The sequence below is a fragment of the Amblyomma americanum genome, chromosome 8 (genome assembly GCF_052857255.1).
Source record: "Amblyomma americanum isolate KBUSLIRL-KWMA chromosome 8, ASM5285725v1, whole genome shotgun sequence".
NCBI lineage: Eukaryota > Metazoa > Arthropoda > Arachnida > Ixodida > Ixodidae > Amblyomma > Amblyomma americanum.
This window is the reverse complement of record NC_135504.1, coordinates 14182496-14201367: the sequence shown is the minus strand read 5'-3', so window position 1 is coordinate 14201367 and position 18872 is coordinate 14182496. Positions and strand designations below refer to the sequence as shown.

General features: G+C 46.4%; 1 protein-coding gene and 1 pseudogene across 1 annotated transcript in view; both read left to right on the top strand.

Annotated features, from left to right (window-relative positions):
- The first annotated feature begins 236 nt into the window (after positions 1-236).
- On the top strand, positions 237-892 carry LOC144100068 (V-type proton ATPase 16 kDa proteolipid subunit c pseudogene; annotated as a pseudogene).
- Positions 893-3569: 2677 nt separating this feature from the next.
- The window catches only part of l(2)k05819 (transmembrane protein 94-like protein l(2)k05819), a 35404-nt gene continuing 20101 nt past the window's right edge, over positions 3570-18872 (top strand). Inside the window, exons 1-13 of the mRNA XM_077633874.1 lie at positions 3570-3711; positions 4386-4544; positions 5564-5697; positions 7163-7299; positions 7751-7962; positions 8990-9144; positions 10117-10219; positions 11707-11904; positions 12614-12793; positions 14150-14378; positions 15554-15753; positions 17309-17430; positions 18557-18650. Coding sequence (XP_077490000.1) covers positions 4464-4544; positions 5564-5697; positions 7163-7299; positions 7751-7962; positions 8990-9144; positions 10117-10219; positions 11707-11904; positions 12614-12793; positions 14150-14378; positions 15554-15753; positions 17309-17430; positions 18557-18650 — 1845 coding nt within the window. The 5' untranslated portion in view covers positions 3570-3711; positions 4386-4463. The remainder of the gene's footprint in view (positions 3712-4385; positions 4545-5563; positions 5698-7162; positions 7300-7750; positions 7963-8989; positions 9145-10116; positions 10220-11706; positions 11905-12613; positions 12794-14149; positions 14379-15553; positions 15754-17308; positions 17431-18556; positions 18651-18872) is intronic.

The following is an 18872-nucleotide window of genomic DNA, read 5'->3' as shown; positions in this document are numbered from 1 at the left end:
AGCCATGTGTACATAACGAATATTTCCAGCAGAATAGAAATATTTCTTATCATAGTTTAACAAAAATTCCATAAACGTTTCAGTGACATTAAGAAATTTGTGGGTATACGGTTGGCGCAGCTGGCAAAGGATTAATTGGAGAAACATGGGAGAGGCCTTTGCCCTACAGTGGGCTTAGTCAGGCTGATGATTATGGTGATGACTACAATGCGCACGCGCGCGAAATGACAGAAGAAGATAAAGAAGTAGCCCATTGGAGGCGTGCTGCAGGGATCCTTTTTCGTCCGCAGCCAGCACTCTGCCAAAAAAGAAAGGCGGGATGGCTGGCCACGTCCCCGATGTCACGGCGAATCCCGTGACCGCCCTGGTGCCCGTCTTCGAGCTGGAACACCGCGAGCCCCTGTACGCGCCCTTCTTCGGCATCATGGGCGCCGTGTCCGCCATGGCCCTGTGCGCCCTGGGAGCCGCGTACGGCACGGCCAAGGCCGGCTCCGGCATCGCCGCCATGTCGGTCATGAAGCCGCAGCTCATCATGAAGTCGCTCATCCCCGTCGTCATGGCGGGCATCATCGCCATCTACGGCCTCGTGGTCTCCGTCCTGGTCTCCAGCTCCATCGGCGGACACTACCGGCTGTACACGTCTTTCCTGCACATGGGTGCGGGTATGAGTGTGGGTGTCAGTGGCATGGCGGCCGGGTTCGCCATCGGCAGCGTGGGCGACGCCTGCGTGCGAGGGTGCGTACAACAGCCCAAGCTCTTCGTGGGCATGGTGCTCATCCTCATCTTTGCCGAGGTGCTGGGACTGTACGGGCTCATCGTGGCACTCATCATGTTCTCGCGGTGAATAAAGTCGGCTGCCCCTTCCTCCATGGCGTGTGTAAGCGGGTTCAGGCAAAATTTAGACCGCGTCGTGCGATTTGGCGTCAGTCACAAAAGCCACTGATTGTTCTAGAGGGTGAAAACGTCACAAGGTCACATTACCTTGCCCTGCCCACCTGTCCAGGGCAGCCTGCCCACTGTGGCAGGTGCCGATTAAAATAATTCAATTACATTCAATTCACTTACCACCTGCCCACCGCGTCATTTCGCATCATGCAATTTCGCGTCCTGCGTTAGCCTCAAGAGTCGCTGTTAGGACGAGATGGCCATGATGTCACAAGGTCACGCGGAAATTCAAAACTTAAAAACAAGGGAGAAGCTCACAAATGAGGAAAGCGCGAGACCAGAAGTTTGGAACAGGTATTCTGCGCACTAACTGATTGATAATCTATATTTCTTTACTTACTGCTCCCTACGCACCCTATTTGTGTAGTGTTCCCTGTTTTCAACTTTCGTGTTTTAATTTTTGCTGCCATGTCTTAGAGTTTTGTTTGTATCTACAGTGTTCTGTATATGTCCACTCCTGCGATAGCCCCTGTAGGGGCTGCAGTATGTACAAATATATAAATAAATGATTATGTGTGGGCAAATAAACTTACGATGACAATGCCAACATTGTGTATGCGGTGAAATAACTGAAAAGACACAAACATGTAGCAGCAACGTTGCTGTCACATTTAAGGTGACTTAAGCGTCCCTATCATTTTTTTTAACTTCCCATTAAGGTCGATGAACTTGCTGGCTTTTGTAGCGATAGCTACATTACGGTACCATTCCGAGCCTTCGGCGTGGAGGCGCCGTGGCGGTGCCGACGCCGCCACAGGGTGGCGGCGCTTCAACCCTGTAGCGGTCACGTGATGCGGAGCAGCTGCCGGCGGCGCCGTGGCTGATCACGTGGTTCGTCACGTGGTTGGTCACGTGACCAAGTTCCACTCGGCCAGCTGTAGCTATCGCGTCACTCCAGGTTTAACCAGAGCTAAACCACCGCCAATGTTTTTTTTTCGCGATGACACGAGACACATTTCACTTTTCACACAAAGACCAAGGGCCAATTGCAAGGTAGATCATTACACGTGCTTGTGTGCTGGACGGCGCCGGAAAATGGTTTGTTTCGCAGGGCCTGGGCCTTTTGCTTTCCGTCTTCATTGAAAGGCGGACCCAGTGCGCCATGACTCCAACTCGCGAAATTGTGCTCATGAGAAAAAAATCTCATTGCTACGACTGGGAAGACGTTTTAATATTTAGACATCGCAAACCGTAAAATATTACTGATTAAAAGTCTAGAGGTAACGCGAAGTATCTATTGCACGTCCATGAAACCTTATTTGTTTGGCTCTTGGATCTTCAAGGCTACTCACACACGACGAGGTCACTGTTAAGGGTCACATGTTCGACCAAAAACAGTTTCCTTTGAAAGCCTTCATTTTCCTCCAATACTGCATGTCAGCGCATCTATTCATTGTAATGCGTTAGTGAGAACTTGGAGGTATGCATTGTTTCAGTTGCAAAGTATTTTTTTTTTTTACGGGAACAGCCACGTTTCCCTGTTTCGCAACTTCGTCGTTGCCGGCGTCGTAACTCGAAGTAGTGAGAGAGAGAAAAGGAGAGAGAACAGCCACGCTTGCTGGTCGGAACACTCTCACTATAGTGACGTCAAAGGGAGAGAGACTGCTGATTGGTTCTCCGGCGCAGTTTTATTCATTGCGCCTGTCACGCCGGACGTCCGCCTTAAATGCATGGATGAACGACCATGCGTGGCAATACGTGACGCACGCTTCACTATCCACCTCCACTCCGCATCCCCAGTCAGATTAATAACCCTGATTGGCATAAGCATTCTGCTGCAGCATTACTTCTGTCGCATTACTGCTGCATTACAATTCGCATTACTGCTGTCCAGGTGTAGCTTTCTTACAGGCGCTGTGAAACCAAGGAGTAGGAAACATTGTCGGCACATCCATCATAGTCCTCCATAGGAAGAGTGATAAAATCCTAATCAAGAAGTTTGTTAGGCAGAGTTACACGATCTCTCTGGACATGGAGACACCACGCATGGTTTCCCTCTGACTGTGCAGCATCGCCCGACACTTGCGCTTTGAAATAGCGTCCTGAATGGCCTCTTTGACAGCAGTTCTTTAAGCAAAGACACGCATTCATTGCTCTGCAGCGCGAATGGGAAGGAAAGCTAGACATGCTGATCTATTCGTTCTTCCGCACTAAGGTGCAATTATACTGTTTTGAAGAGTCCTAAACAGAAAGCGCAAAATTCCAATAATGAATTAATGAAAAGCTTATATCTTTGCGAGTGGCGCAGTTACAGGTAACAACGGTCCAGGTGTCCACGCAGGGGGTCATCTGACTGACACTGATTCTTGATTATTGATGATCGCGGTGTTCATCGTGAAATAAATTTTAAAACGAAATGAGATTTAAACACAATGAATTATTATTAAACAATGAATACTGTAAGGTTGAGCGACCCAAATCTCACCTTTGCCGCACGAAAACACGCGAGTCCTGCTCAAAATGGCCGCTTACCGTAACTATTTGTACAGCTTGAAAGGATTTAAAAAGTGCAATATATTTTAGTGAGTAGCAATAAATATACAATACTTAATTTATAGTTAACAGTTTAGATGCAGAGTGTTGTTTTGTCGATGTTTGACTGCCGCGGGTGTCGCGACAGTCGCGCACAGAGCAACATGGCGCTTGCCAGCAGTCAGAAATAAAAACTAGCAGACAGCTTTCATAACTCCCCTTGTCGCGCACTTAATAGCCTGTCAATGAGGGACTTCCTTTGACGTCTAAGACGCTCTGGATCCCGCCGATCCGGTGAGCTGCTCGATAAACTCAGCAGTTGCGATATGCCAACTAAGGATACAGCCTTTGTCTCCGAGCATCGCTCTGTGTAGTGTACTCTCTCTTGGGAATTTTCTGTTCTTTCGTTGTACTCCCTGACGCTTTTGTAGTGACTTTCCTTTTTGCTATTCGTAAAGGGGCGCCACTCTCACCGTCCGGTCAGTTCAACTGATTTAGCCGGCTAGTATCGCGCAGTATGTGCATAGCAGGTGGCTCAGCGGGTTCGTGGTGATTGTGGTGATCCTGTTGACGGAGTGTAGCATACTCCGTCGCACTACTCACAGGCGTCTTCCACTAGATCCTGTTCCCCTTTTCACGTGTGTACGCAGTAACAGGTGACAAAATAGTCCAGACGAGCTGTGTTCACTTTTTTGGGGGTGTTTAATTTCCCGCTTTTTAGATGAAATTTCTGGTCTCCATGACCTTTCGTCGATGTCCCCAAACCCTCTGTTGGAGCCAAAACAATCGACATCACGATTGTGTTCTGCCCGTCATTACAGTTGTGGTGTGTGTAGGGATCATTATAGCTCCTTCATTGAGCGCGGGTCGATCACCTACCCGCGGCTATAGCTTCGCTGCGACGCGAGCGTGTGACATACGTTGCGATAAGATAGGGATCGCGAGCAGCACGTTCTTCTTGTGTCCAGAGCCTGATTGTGGGGTCATGACACGGACCCTTGAGATGCCTGCGTGAAGAAGCAGACGCCACCGGAGCAGACGACGCCATGGAGCCGACCGGCTTGACAACCGCCGAGGCCCTGCGGCGATTACATCAGAGCCTCAAAACGGAGCTCGAGCAGTTCAAGGTGGGGGTCTAAGTATAGCATCGATTCACACGCTTGTTGGGCGATAGGAGCTGCATGTTGTACAGACTGTGCAGAGCTTGCGAGATATTGTGCGTGCGCTTTGTTGGATGCGCGCACTCTTTGTTGTGGTGGCGTCCTTATAGGTGAGGAGGGCAGTTCTCCCCTCCTCTAATAGATCTTGATTGGTGGGAGAGGGCCGTTAGTTTGTCCCTATACTTTCCTCGACTCCTCAAAACACATGAACCACAAGGTACCATGCATGTACCATGAGCTTTGCCCCCCACCCCCTTATCGAGAGACCAGATGTCCACGTGTGTGCTTGCATCATTGTTTTAATTAATCAACACGATCGTGGCATTCTTAGTTCTGTCATGCTCCCTGGTGATTAGTAAACATCCATCAGTAGTATTGAACGCAGCATAGCGACACACTTATGTATTGATACCGTATCCATGGATGTTCGACCATGATGCTCTATGCATAGCGATTAGGTGCCTTGTTTCGTGCATGTGTTGAATGGCAGCTTATCTTTGACTTGATAGCATCCTTCGCACACATTTTTTGTGTACCTGGCCATTGCCGAACAAAATTATGGAGCAGATATGGCCGGAACGTGGAATACTGAGGTGAAACACATCGCAGAAGACAGCAAGTAAAGATGGTTTGCGATGGGGCACAGTTATAACAAGAGTGCAGCTTTGCACTATTGCGCAGCACAAAGCGACAACTCTCAAAGTAACTGAAAATAAATATATGACAGGTTCCTTTGAAAGAAGCCTAAGTGTTGAGCTATGGCAAGTCAGATTCAGTTTGTACTGTAAAGCTATGAACCTCGACAATTTTATTGTTACTGCTTACAAAAGGTGTGTACATAACTCTACGTTGGGTTGCATTGTGGAAGCTCACATTTGTAAAGGAACACTGCATGTGCACTGTTGTACAGATGTTGGCAGAGACAGCATGCTAAAATCAGCATTGTTTCAGAAGCTTCCGACAACCAGCTGCTTATTGTCTTTCAGCGTAGGGAATGTGAGGTCACCTGGCTTGGGGAGGCCTTCCACCACAACAACCCACACTCGATCTTCCGATGGCCCAGTGTGGTTCTGCTGCTGTTCGAAGTGGTGGCATTTGTGGTGGCTTACTCTCTCGGCGGGTAAGTTAGTGCATTGCATGTGCTAGATGGAAGGAAGGGTCACCGACTTCGGTGTCATTCTGTGGCTTGAGTGCATTTTTGTGTGTGTCCTAGTTTTCAGTAAAAACATATGACACAGAGGCCAGTTACTTTGGTGAAAGTTTTCTGTGCAACTATATCGCGGTAAAGACCACATTTATCATGATAAAGGAATCCACCTCTTTCACGAAATGTGGAACCCTTTGGAGTGAGCGCGAAAACTCGTTGAAAACTATCGCACGTAAGCGATGCAAGGCGCAGTCTGACTGGTGTTCTCAAATCTGGTACCACCATGCACCAACTGCGGATGCAAAATGGCAGGTACATGCTTGACAGCTACCGCCATCTGTTGCTTGCTCCCATCCCTAACATGAACTGCGCATGTGCATTGGAAGCTGATGATTTGTTTTGAACCCTGTTTCAACCAGTGGAACTCGAGGCAGATTACTTCAGGTCTGGCTTGAACATCTAGTCTGTAGTCACTGCAGTCTATGTTGACTGACGTTCCCAGTGTGTATCAATTGCCAATTCTATTCGTTATGGGAACTCGAAAGAATGTTTAGACTGAGGGGTTCTTTGCTACTTCTGAATCCTTTGACTTATTTGACCGCTAGAGTTACGGTATACAGTTACAAATAGATGGCTATGTTCTTTAGCATGAGTCAGGGCTGATTTGCTGTTAATGGAGAGTGCTGACTTTGCAAAACGTGCTGATGCTGTCTTTTAAATGACTGCATTTAAACCTTCATTTTCATCTCGCACAGCTAGTTATTCTTCTGTCTTTTGTAAAGTGTCATCAGCAAGCCTGAGTTTTCTCTTTTGCCTCAGCTCTGCCTAATCTTCTCAATAAAATCTTCCCTGCATCTGTTTTCCCTTAGATTCCAACAATATATGGCCATTTGGTGGGTAAAACCATGCGCTTGAGCCAAACACTTCGTTGTCATGCAAATGTGTTCTTATGTCTTGGGGAAGTGTGCCAAAATATATCGATTGCGCCAGCATATGTCCTGTATATGTTCTGTTTTGCTTACATACTTTTCCTCTGAATTCACTCATTGAGGGTCATGAACTAGCTCTCTCAGCAAATCATCCTTCTGCAGTGTCGTCGTCACCACTAAGTCTGTTCATCAAAAGGAGAACACAGGGCACAGGGGAACAGTATACAGAAAGAGGTCCCAGTTTAAACACTGTAGCAGGACTTCGTGATAGTATATGGTCAAATTAAAAATTAGAAAATGTAGCAAAGAAACGTACAGAACCGTTTGGTTGTGCAACATAACTCGGTCAGATAAATTGCATGTCAAATCGGCAGAGAAGTATACTATGCGAAATCAGTGGTATTGGCCAGTACATATCCATTGTGTATTTTGCTACTCTTTTCAACACACCTCTGTTGGTGACAGAAACACCGGAACACGGTGCAGTCATTGGTGGCACTGTTTTGCAGGGGACCTGTTTTGGTTGGAGACTCCCTGTTCCTCATCTGTGTACTGGCACTCAATGTTGTCCTTGTGATTTGGGACACGAGGTTGCGCCACCTGGAGATGAGACACCGGGCCCGGGCCATGATCACCACAGTGGCAAGTGCGTTCCTTGGCCCTTGCTTTGCTCACCAAGCTTTTGCCTTGCTTTGCCAAGTTTGCCTGGCTTTGGTCCAATTTAAGCACTGGACCATTGGCGGTGGACTAATTTGTGAGGCATGAACAGAAACAACTGCACTGAATTTCATGACAGAACGTGAAGAGCTTTGGGAAGTTCGGTCTCTTAACGTTACACCGATCATTTTTCTTTCCGTAGCTCGCTGCGTTGTCCTTAGCCTATGCTGAACCCTTTTCGTTAGCCTCCACGTTTATGCCCCATAGGCGAGTACCGGTAAGATACAGCAGTTGTTGTTGTTGTATGCTAGGGCGTTATTCCTCCTTCCTTCTTGAACCGTGCTTCTTCAACTCTGCTTTGTTAAGCGTACTCCTTGAACCATGCTTCTTCAACTGTGCTTCTCTGAGCCTCATTCTAGACCTGGCTTTCCCATGTCCAGATGCCCTGGAGCACGGCAGCGGGGAGGAGGCACCTTGGGTCCCCTCGGAGCATGTGCCGCTGTTCCAACCGGCGTCGCCCTGCATAAGCCTGCAATGGGCCCTTCGCGACAACGTGCTGGTCAACGTGCCGGTGCACTTGCTGGTTGAAGGGGATGTAGTGGTGGTCCGGCCAGGACACCAGGTGCCGGGCAGGTGCAGCCTGGTCACCCGGGTGAGAAGTTGTGCCTGGCATTTGAAAACCAACCAGTCATTAGTCAATCATTTGGTATAGCGTAGTAGATGGTACGTTTACACAGCCTGACAGTATTTTCCTGTTAAGATTTTAGCTACCATAGTCTTTTGAAGCGATAGCTGTTAATGGGAGGAACTGCCAATTCGCAGCATTGGTCTAGACAGGTTAGGATGCACAGTTCTGTATTTCATGCTGTGGACAGAAAAGGATGCAATGTCTCAGCTACAACACAGAATAGTAGGAAAGGATGAGGTGCCGCAGCACAACTTAAGAGGGCACTACACTTTCCACTTGGTGCAGAAGGGAGAGGATGCTAGATAGCACATTTTAACACTACTGCATGGCTCTTGCATTGTGCAGGAGAGGGCATACATTTGTCAGTTTTTTGCTTTCACTATTTGGCACATTACTGATTTGGAACATGGGAGTGAATTAATGGTCAATTCTTGGAATGTGCCATGCATTTTTTTTTTATTGACAGAAAAAGAGGGGCCTGTGTGTTCTTCAATATAAAATGTCTTGCTCGGGAGTGGATGGTCTCTTGCAGAAGAATACCAGGTCCCCAGAGTGTTACACTAACTGCATTTCCCAATATATTCTTAATTAAGGCATAATGAGAAAGCCAGCTGCCAGTAATGCAGAAAGTATATTGTAATATCACTCCCTGCAAAAAAAAAGCTGATCTTCTCATCGAAACTACCTTAAAGTCTTGTCTGTCGACTGCAAGTGTGTGCCTGAATCCGCACATGTGTTCCTGATTCCATTTTGTATGCCTCAGTATGTGCGCTTAGCTTTATTGTTTGTAGGCATTCAGAAATTAACTTAATTTCCTAAATTTTTTTGTATGCCGAAAATAATTTAGCCGAAAAGTGTGCCAGTCTTTAAATTTCTGCTATGTAGAGGATAGTGACAATTAAATACTTCAAATACTGGCAGTTCAGATCATATATACCATAATTTCCTTTGTATTAAAGGCAATAAAACTATCTGTTCATGTCTCATTTAGGGTAAGGAAGCACCGCTCACGTTGGAAGAGAAAGAGACGTTTGTGCCCGAGACCGGCGTCGCCACCTGTGCCAGTTTTACGGGAGCCCGGCTTCGGCGACCAGTCGAGCCACGCCACTTTGTCATGCTCGAAGCACCTTACCTCAAGTTCTTCAGGTGCGGGCAGAATCACCACCAGCACAGAATTCTATGTCATGCTTCGCATGTTAATCATGCAAATCTTACACTTGGTGTTGTCTCTGCTTCGTACTGTAACGAAATGAAATCTGACACTTCTGAATGGTTCATTTGCATCACTGCTTACATTAAGCTGCTATTTTCCTACTAATCGAATTGTTCTGTGAACTATGGGGGTTTCTTTTTATGCTCTTTTGCCACCAGTTATCAGTGAAAAAAGTATAAAAATAGCCCAACCACATTTTCTTCATTTTCATCTGTCTAACACAACTTATATTTTTATATACACGCTTTCATTTTGTCAAGAAAAAAAAATGTGATGGTTTCAGTTTCATGTCTGGCTTTTAGCATGCATGCTCTTTTTAATGGTTATGTATCCAGAAAAAATCATTGTGCTGAATTCAAATACCCACTGTGTAATCACTGTTGTTGGGATACACACAGTTCCGACAAAATACGTTCAGTAACTGGTAACTGATGCAGCTGTGTGTTTACTACAGGTGTTACCCTTTGTGAGGCTGGGCTAGTTGTGAAACCTACTAGCGAATAGACTCGATTGTTTCTTTAATTTGCAATAAGTATCTGCCTACCTGGAGCAACGAAAGTGAGGCTCATCAAGTGCAGCGCTTTCACACTGAGAAACACAGCAAAAGTGCTGCTGAAGAAGACCACTAGATGTCACTGTGATCAGTTGGTGGTGTGTACTGGCAATTGCCCAGGCCTTGCTGCTGCTTCAAGGGGACATTTGACTTTGCCCTCTGCACTGAACCATATCCGTGCCACTCCAGTATTTTACTGTTAATTATGTTTTTATATCCACAGGCTTGTGTTGTTTTCATTATTGTCGTCATCCCCTGATCTCAATCTCCTCGGTGTCAATGGTAAGCTTTGCCAATGGCAGAGGTAGATGACGCGTCCTGCAGCTGTCGAAACCCTCCTGCTCTGCTGCAGGCTCTGCCTTGAGAATTCACTGGTGCGGCCTGTGACAACATTCACCAAGGAAGTGCACCGCATCAACAGCGTGTACCTGGAGAGGATTGTCATTGGCATCCTGGTGAGCTTGTTTGCGGTCATTCTTACGTATGTGTCTTCTTCACTAATGCTTTGTAATTCACGTCTTCGTTAGCTTCTAGAGAGGCTTTGTCACTACATTCCGGATGAAAATCAATGCAATCTTTGATAAATGTGCTGGAAATTTGTTTGGGTGTTGTGGCCATAGGTGACTCAAATTGAGAGGAAAGCAGCGAAGATCACTGAAGCAGTTGTTGTTAGGCTGGTAGCATTAAGTGATTGCTGTTTAACTGGCGAAGACGTAGTTATTAGAGATAGAGCACTTACCACAGCGGCTGTAGCAGTCAGTGCTGCTGTTCGAAAAAAGTCGTAATAGTATTATACAAAGAGATTTGATGCATTTGTTAACACCTTTTATACATTTAGTATCTTTGTTGAATTCATCGGCAATGCCAGAACACCAGAAGTCACAGAGACATGGACACAATGAGCCAGTTGCATTCCTTGCTGTGAAATCAACGTGCTGTACGTAGTATGCAGTTATTCTATATAGTCATGCCTGCATTTTGAAATATATTATGTGTGAAGTGGAGGAATGACATTTTGGTTATCACTAATTAATTTTTTTAATTTGGCAGTCACTTCAGATCATTTGGGGGCCTAGTATTATGTGTGTGGAAAAGGACTAATGAGAGCTCATCAATTCGTAATCAAGTTGCCAAATGTAACGTATGAAAACTGTAACTGCTTGCTTCTCTGCAAAAATAAAAGGGGGCAAAATGGGTCAGTCTTTGAACTCTTCGAGGACAGAAGTGGCACGGGATGTTTTATCACGCTATAACAAATGTAACTTGGTAACAGAAGTTAACAGGCAGAGCTACCTGAGCAAATGAAAAAATATATAGACACCCACACGGCCACTGCGAGCAGATGCCTGGGGGCAGTATTTTGACCTTGTGGATGACATTTAATAACAAAATATATAACTTACACACAATGGGCAGTCGCCGGTTGTACTTTGTGACGATTCTTCTCCTGATTCAATCTTTTGCGCTTCTACCGTTGGCTGTCGTGACATGCGATGTCACGAAAAACAAGTACCCTTGGGTGAGCTGGTTCCTTTGTACTAACGGCACCCTAAAGGGAAATTGCTAATTGAGAAGGAACGTGCCAAACATGCATGTCAGTGCACTATCAGATGACAGTTGATTTCTTGTTTATGCACTAATAATTTATTGCAGGCAAGCCATAAACACCCGGAAAATCTGTGGTCATCATAGAAAAAAAAACAAGGACGCGATACAGTAACCTTGTTGTTAGTATGCCAGCATGCATGTCTAGTGTGTTTTTTCTCTGTGCACGGTTTCTCTTTTGGCACCTTTTCGCAGAAAATGCCATGATCGAAATCTAAGCTAGCGATGTCATTTGCCGGCTCAAGCATGGATGGCAGGGCTGATCTATGAGAACGAAGCGGAAGAATGAATCTCTCTGTTAAAAAATACGGGCACTAACTGCACCGGTCCTGTGCAGGTGCTGACGACGGTGCTGAAGCTGGCCCAGTGGCGCTACCTGGGGGACCGGGCGGGCAGCGTCAAGGAGCTGGTGCTGCAGCCCGCGCTTGCCATCCTGCCCCTGCTGCCGCTGTCGCTGCCCGCCCTCTGGCTGGGGCTGCACGCACTGGGCACAGCCCGCCTCCACCTCATGGTCACCTCCCAGCTGGAACACACGGTCTGTCGTCCCCCTTCCCCAAAGAGCAGAGAGAGACAAAGCACTCTGTTACAAACGGCAGCAAAACTGTCACGACGAACTGCAGTGTGTGTGCCTTAAGCATACATGAAGAAGCTAGGGTGCCTCGTTATAAATCAGCATTTGAGAGACAACATGAAATCTTAATGGGTGACACAACCAGGAGATCGATGCAGGTCGCAGTCAGGTGAAGTACCTTGATCAGGACACTGACCTGTTTTGGAGGACAAAAAACTCACTGGTGGCATTGCGCAGCTTGCAGTGAAGTCAACATGGAAGCGGAGTTCATGGGGAGCTTGATACCTGTTTGTCCCTAAATCTGGAAAAGTCACGCCGAAGGTAGTTTCCAGCTGTGGCATTAAAGCGACAGTGGAAAGTTTGTATACAGGGTGTATTTCGCACTTGGGTCACAAGCAAATTCAGTTGCAGGAGCTCTAGTATAAGTATGGTGTCTTATACGCCACTGTCAAATACCGTCGCAAGACAGAGAGTGGTGCTAAGCTACCACTTAGCAATGTTTTTTCCGGCTCGCACTGCATGATGCTTGACTGGCAACGACAGCATTTTATGCCTACACCTGTCACTAACAACGGGATGACATATTGTATTTGTTGGTGCCCAAAGACAGACCATATTTTGGGTTCTCTTTTTATTTTTGTTCTAAACAGCAGCATGCTTTCGGACTTCGCAGGTAATGCAGCATGTGCATGAAGACCCCTTCGAAGAAGCAGATGAGGTTGAGTCCACACAACCCGATGATTCGGTACTGTCGTGGGGCCAGGTGCGGCCCCTGTTCCTGTCTTTACTTCGGGGCAGGGCTCCACACCTGTGGAGGACGTCCAGCCTCCTGCATGTGCTTGGCAGCATTACAGTGAGTGCTGCCTTTATCTCTCTGGACTAGCTGCTGAAGCATTGCAGGGGCCATCATCATCGTCATCATTGGTCAAAATAGCACCAAGATACAAAAACTGCTTCTATTAAGCCTAACTACACGTAGTTAGGCTTAACAGCTTCAAATTTGACAATTGTTGTTAGAAGCAACAACTAATGGTCACTCAAGCCTTCACGTATTGATGAGAGTATGCGATTTTAGAGCGAAGGCCAAAATGAGCTCTCATGTCAAAGAATGTAGCAGTGACACTGTATTTGGTCCAGAGTGGGTGGCCAGGTTGCCGCCATGTTGCCGCCAATGTCTACGCAACCCCCACTTAGGCCACTGCACTAAATTTTGAAAATTGTGCGCATACATCATCAGCAGAGGTTTCCATAGGGTGCTTACTGTATGTGCACATTGTGGACCTGTGATTTCCTTGCATGTGTTGTAATAAAACTGTCTATTTTTAGGCATAAATTGCCGTATGAAGATCGCCTGTGGCCAGTAAATAGTTTATAATTTTATTTTTTTTCTCTTACTATTTTGGTTTGGATTTCAATTGCCAAATGGTGACATGGCATCAAAGTTGACTTTAGGTCATGTGAGGCATAAAAAAACAGACATATCTGCTTGGTCATTTATTATCGCTCCGGCTCTTGTTGCATGAAAATGGCAAAGCGACAATTATATCCTAGTTTCTTACACCTCACAGAACCTCAACTAAACTTTTACATAATAGCTGCCATTCAGCGGTTTTAACTGAAGCCTGCAAAACATGAAAGAAAACATACAATAATAAATTATTTACCAGGCATAGGTGAAGGTCTCGTCCTGCCGCAAGTGATGTCGAAGAATGTATTTTGGGTTCATATATACAGTCAGCTATCAGGGAGTGTTGAAAGGATCTTCTTTTTTGCATGAAGTCGCGCGTCTGGTTGTACAGCTAGAGGCCCAGCTAGATGTTAGTACACTGATGTGACTCGGTGCTAAGTGCGAAAAATGCGGCAGTAGCCAGAGTCCAGCAACTCAAATACAGGCGGTCGCAAAAGTGTTCAGAACGTGGAAGCCACAGAAAGACTTTCTTTACTTTCTAAGGAACAGCTGTCAACTAAAAGTTGCGACATGCATTTCCTTTTTCCATGGGCAAAGAAGACTGCTCGGTGTCAGGCGACATCTACATGCAACGAAGAAATTCAACATGACGGCCGTGTCCCAAAAACTTGTGTGCATCTCAGTAGATGTGGCAAAAGTTAATCAGGAGCTGCCCTTCTCTTTGGCACAGCTCGTAGCCCCTAGTGTCCTTGTTATGCCAGAACTTTGTTGATTTGACCACCAATGACTGTATTGACACAGACCCTGTGCTGCGTCGACAAAAAGGGGATCCTGTCGTGGCCCAACCCGACACCCGAGAAGGTGTTCTTCTTGAAGCCGCCACGGTCAAGGGGTAGCGACAGCCACGGGTCCAACCTTGGTGGTTCGGGCAACAACCTCCGCCACTCGGCTAACATGGACGATGATCCCGATGACGCCATGTTGGAGGAAAGGGTCGTGACCCCCGGCGCTGGCGACTCCGTTCTTGAGGGTGAGCAGAGGTTGAACTAAAAGAGCTAGAAGTCAAGTTATGTGTGGGGTGCATGCACGCTTACCTGCATGCATGAGAAAAAACAACCGTGTTTCTCTGCTTTAAATCAGTCTTTACTTCTCTTTGCTTATAAATACATAGTGGTAAAATCTATTAAAGAGATTTTATTTGACATGCTTCCTCACATGATAAACAGCAGGAAATGCTGTTCATAATGGAATGCATTTTTTAACAAACGTTTAGCATTACTACTGCCGTCTTCACAAAATCTGGCCGGTAGCGTCAGATGGAGGCTGCGAAATGGAATATAGAGAGCAGGGTAGAGGAGTGGCTGATCAGAATCACTGGGAGCAGTCACCTGGAAAGGAGGAGATGCAGCAGCCGATCGGAGATGTGGAGAGGGTGGGAGGACACAGACGCTATATAACACATCAGTAGCAGTGTCCGCTCCTCCAGTTTTCCTTCACACTTTGAAGCGGTTGGACCTATACTGAGAGTTCTTCTACTGCCTCTGAAGTCTTCGGACTTGTCTTGAAGTCTTCGGAACAGGCACTGACAGTGAGGGGAGCAGTGATGGATTCTGTCCCTTTAATCATCGTAAGCCTCAATGGCTTAGAAGGGAACAAGTGGCTTGCCGGGGATCTCATCATTCAGTGCAACAGGGATGTCGCTGCAGAGGCAAAGCGTCAGAAGTGACAAGCAGAAAGGGAAGATGACGGGCAGCTGAAGCTGAGTACAGGAGAGGAAAATGCCAGGCAGACTATAATGCTAACACATGCGCTGTCTCATGAATCGCATTGCTCATCTGTAATTTTTCAAATGTGAGCAGGCTTGAGTACAATGCTAGATCTTCTTCCAAAGTCTTTGACGTAAAGTCTGAGATTTTAGTTACAGATTACAATGGATGAGGAAAACAGCTGATCCTTGTCGTACATTTCTTTGTTCCCATGAAAAAAAATGATAAGATAAGACCATGAGCATATTTCTCAGCCTATAAGTTTCGCATGATGCCGAGATGGACTTAACAATGATTTTTTTGCATATCCTCCACTCCTTCTCAATGTTGTAATTTGCGGTAAGCACTGCAGTGCACATGGAAAAAACAGCAGATGAGCAGAGTTTAGACTTGGGAAATCCTGCGCTCTTGTCATGCTGTGTGTGTTGGCCTTCCTCAGGTGGAGGCAAAGGGCTCAACATTGATGGCGGGCTGGTGAGGCGCGACTCAAGGCTTGGGGGCTATGATCCTCCGGACCACATGTACCACCCAGGCACCCACGTTGAGGTGCTTGACCTGACACACAGTATGCTGTCGGCCTTTGGAGTGCAGTTCGACGACCCATGCTGGAAGGACTACATCACCAACCTCAAGCCACTGGTGAGGCTTAGTTCAGCACCGACATGATGAGGAGCAAGAGAACAGCTAGCCGCATGGAAAACCTGCTCATAAAGGATAATCATCGTCATCAGCCTACTTACATTCACTGCAGGATGAAGGCCTCTCCCATTTCCCTTCAATTAACCCTGTTCTGTGCCAGCTACAGCCACGTTATCCGCGCGGACTTCCTGATCTCATGTGCCCCTCTGGCTTTCTGCCATCCTCTCCCAATGGACATTAAAACTCCCACGGGCGTCTCGCGGATGTTTGGGACATCCGCAGGACATCCACGGGACTTACAGTGCCCATTGGGCTGCTACACTTGCTTCCCTTGGGATCACTCCATTACCCTCAGCAACCATTGGTTTTCTTGCTTTTGCATTACATGCCCTGCCTTAGCCCATTTCATCATCTTCGTTTCAACTAGGATGGCATTAACTCACATTTGTTCCCTGACCCACTCTTCTCCCTTTCGTTTCCTTAACGTTACCCGTGCCATCTTCCTTCCTATAGCTCAGTGCATAAAAGTAAAAGATGAGGGTAACATTAAGAAACCGAGAAATCAACATCAGCCAACTCATAGCTGTATGTTTATCTGCACATTTTATACTATCTATCTACACATGCTCATGCATCATTCATCTGCACATGCACAATGGAAAAAATTGATGGTTGATTTGTGTAGTTAGGCCAAATGCAAATCAGGTGCGCTAGCACTTTGGTTTTCACTTTGGTTCCGGTGCTCTTACTGCTAAATTCTTAACTCCTTTTTTTTTCCTTTGCGTTTTCCTGTCTTTTTTCTTTTTTTCCCCTTCCTTCTTTCTTCTTTCTTTCCTTTCTTTTTCTTTATTTCTTTCTTTGTTTCAAAGCTAAAGCAATACAAATGTCACAATGCGAAAATCCTGACGTCTCTCTGTAGCCTCGGAGAGAGGAAGCCTCTACCTTCCAGAAGCACCACCCACCAGCCCCACCACACCATAGCTAGGCGGCTAGCAACTCTCAGTCCATCACACCCCTTCTGCCCCCTACCTCCACCGTACACAAAGCCTCCACCCACTGGAAGACCATGCAGCAGTGGAACGGAAAAGCAACATTTATATCAGATTCAAAGATGTAGTGGGAAAATCAGTTGCCCTTCAGAAGCCCTTCAGAAATCAGTTGCCCCTTGACCCACTTCTGCCTACCTTCTTCTTCCAGAAAAATTCTGTCGCATGTGTCAGGCCATGGTTTATAACAAAAACAGTAAGTAATCGTTGAGGGCAAATCAACTACTTTCGCAGAACTGTCGCGTCAGATGTCTGATTGGTCCCCTAAACTCTTTTTTCCCTTCGTCTCTCTCTCTCTTATTCTTTCCTCCTCCCCTTCTCTCTTCAGTTCTTTATTTTCCTCACTTCCTTCCTTTCTTCCCATCCAAGAAATCAGCCAAGTAACCGGTTAGATTTGGAGAAGCCAGTTCTTGCGAGATGACCTCCATGCTTATCTGCACCATTGCACTGCCATTGTGAACAAGTTGCCAACAATGCCGCCATCTCATTTTTTTTTTTTTTTTTGCCAGGGCCTGGGCATTCTGCTGAACACTTGCAACCCAGCCACCCAAGAGAAGTATGCCCGCTTCTGTGACCACATCGCCTGCGAGAGCCTCCACAATGAGTCGGCCGTGCCCGTTGTCAACAAGCGGTGAGTCCCCAGAGCTGGCCTTCATCACCCATGCATGTCTTTCTTGAATAATATCTTGAGTAATATCGTTATTGACTAGCTATACTTACTATAATGGCGAGCGGCTAGGGCATTCTGCTAGTGAGCATTTGGTCACAGAAATCGTGACCACAACAGCCATGTTTGGTGAAGGCACTTCAGTAGGAGTGAAATGTTAAAATGCCATTGTCAGAAGTGGTCAAAATAGTCAGAAGCCCTCCATTGTTGCTTCTTTTACTGCCCAGAGGCAGCTTTGGGCCATTAAACCCCGCTTGCTATATCGCTTCATTATTGACTAACTTTTTTATTCATATGAAACGAAGCCAGTGGGAGCAAAAGCACCTAGGGAGACAGGGGAAGAATTTCTTATTCTTTGCAGTGCCATTCATAAGAGGGGATGGATGGCAGCTGATCTCCCAAAAATTTATTCACCCTCCCATGGCACCTATTCTGCTATGATGAATGGCAGAATTTGCCTTTGGCTCAGCTTCAGGAACTGTTACGATGCCCTCAATTTTCCCAAGATTCACATTTATGTCTCTGACAATTGCTTTGCTTCTTCTGTTGAGCGAGGGACTCAACCAATTATTTTGAGTGGACCCTGGATTCAAAGCAACCTTCAATTCAAGCTCACTTCACTTTCCTCAGAGGGCTTGCCTTCGCTTCCAACACTCTTTTCACACCACCTGGAACAGTCATGCCATCAGGTCGTGTCACCCAGTCATGCCACCACGTCACACCACCTAGTCATGCCACCCGCTCATACCACCTGGTCATGCCACCTCATGTATCTCTTTTCCCTATCCCATACCCTGTGTAGGTGTATGGGAGGAGGTCAAACGATTTTGACAGTACACACAAATGCAAGCCCAAATGGATAGGCTTCATAGCTACACTGGGAGTAGCATATGCAGTCTTTCGCCTGTAGGAACGGGAGCCTAAAATATATGTGCTGTGCACAGCATTCCACTCCACAAACACGCTTTTATAATGCGCACAAATTCTGAGCCTTGCTTTTTCATTTCTTGCTGTCCCTTCTGCATTCCTTCTGTGATTCATGCTTCTTGGTTGGTATGTTGGAAATATTATTTTCTTGTCTTGCCACCAGGTGCCTCTGTGACCTGGCCGTCCAGATGGGTTTTACGGATCGTGCCGTCGAGGCATACCAGCACCTCCAACATGTGGCACTCTTCAGACATGTGGTCAGTCTGGCTGCAGCAGCCTTTCCACATCTTGTTTGTGACTGTATTGCGAGGACCCACTGTGGTGCATTAGCGAAAGTAGTACAACTGCCGCCAATATTTTTTTCACTGTACAGGAAGCTGATAAGTCTTTTTTTTTTTTCGTTGCAGCACTGTTTAGTATATGCGTTGTCTGTATCAATTTTATTGAGGGAGGGACAACGACTTGGTTGTGTGTGGGTG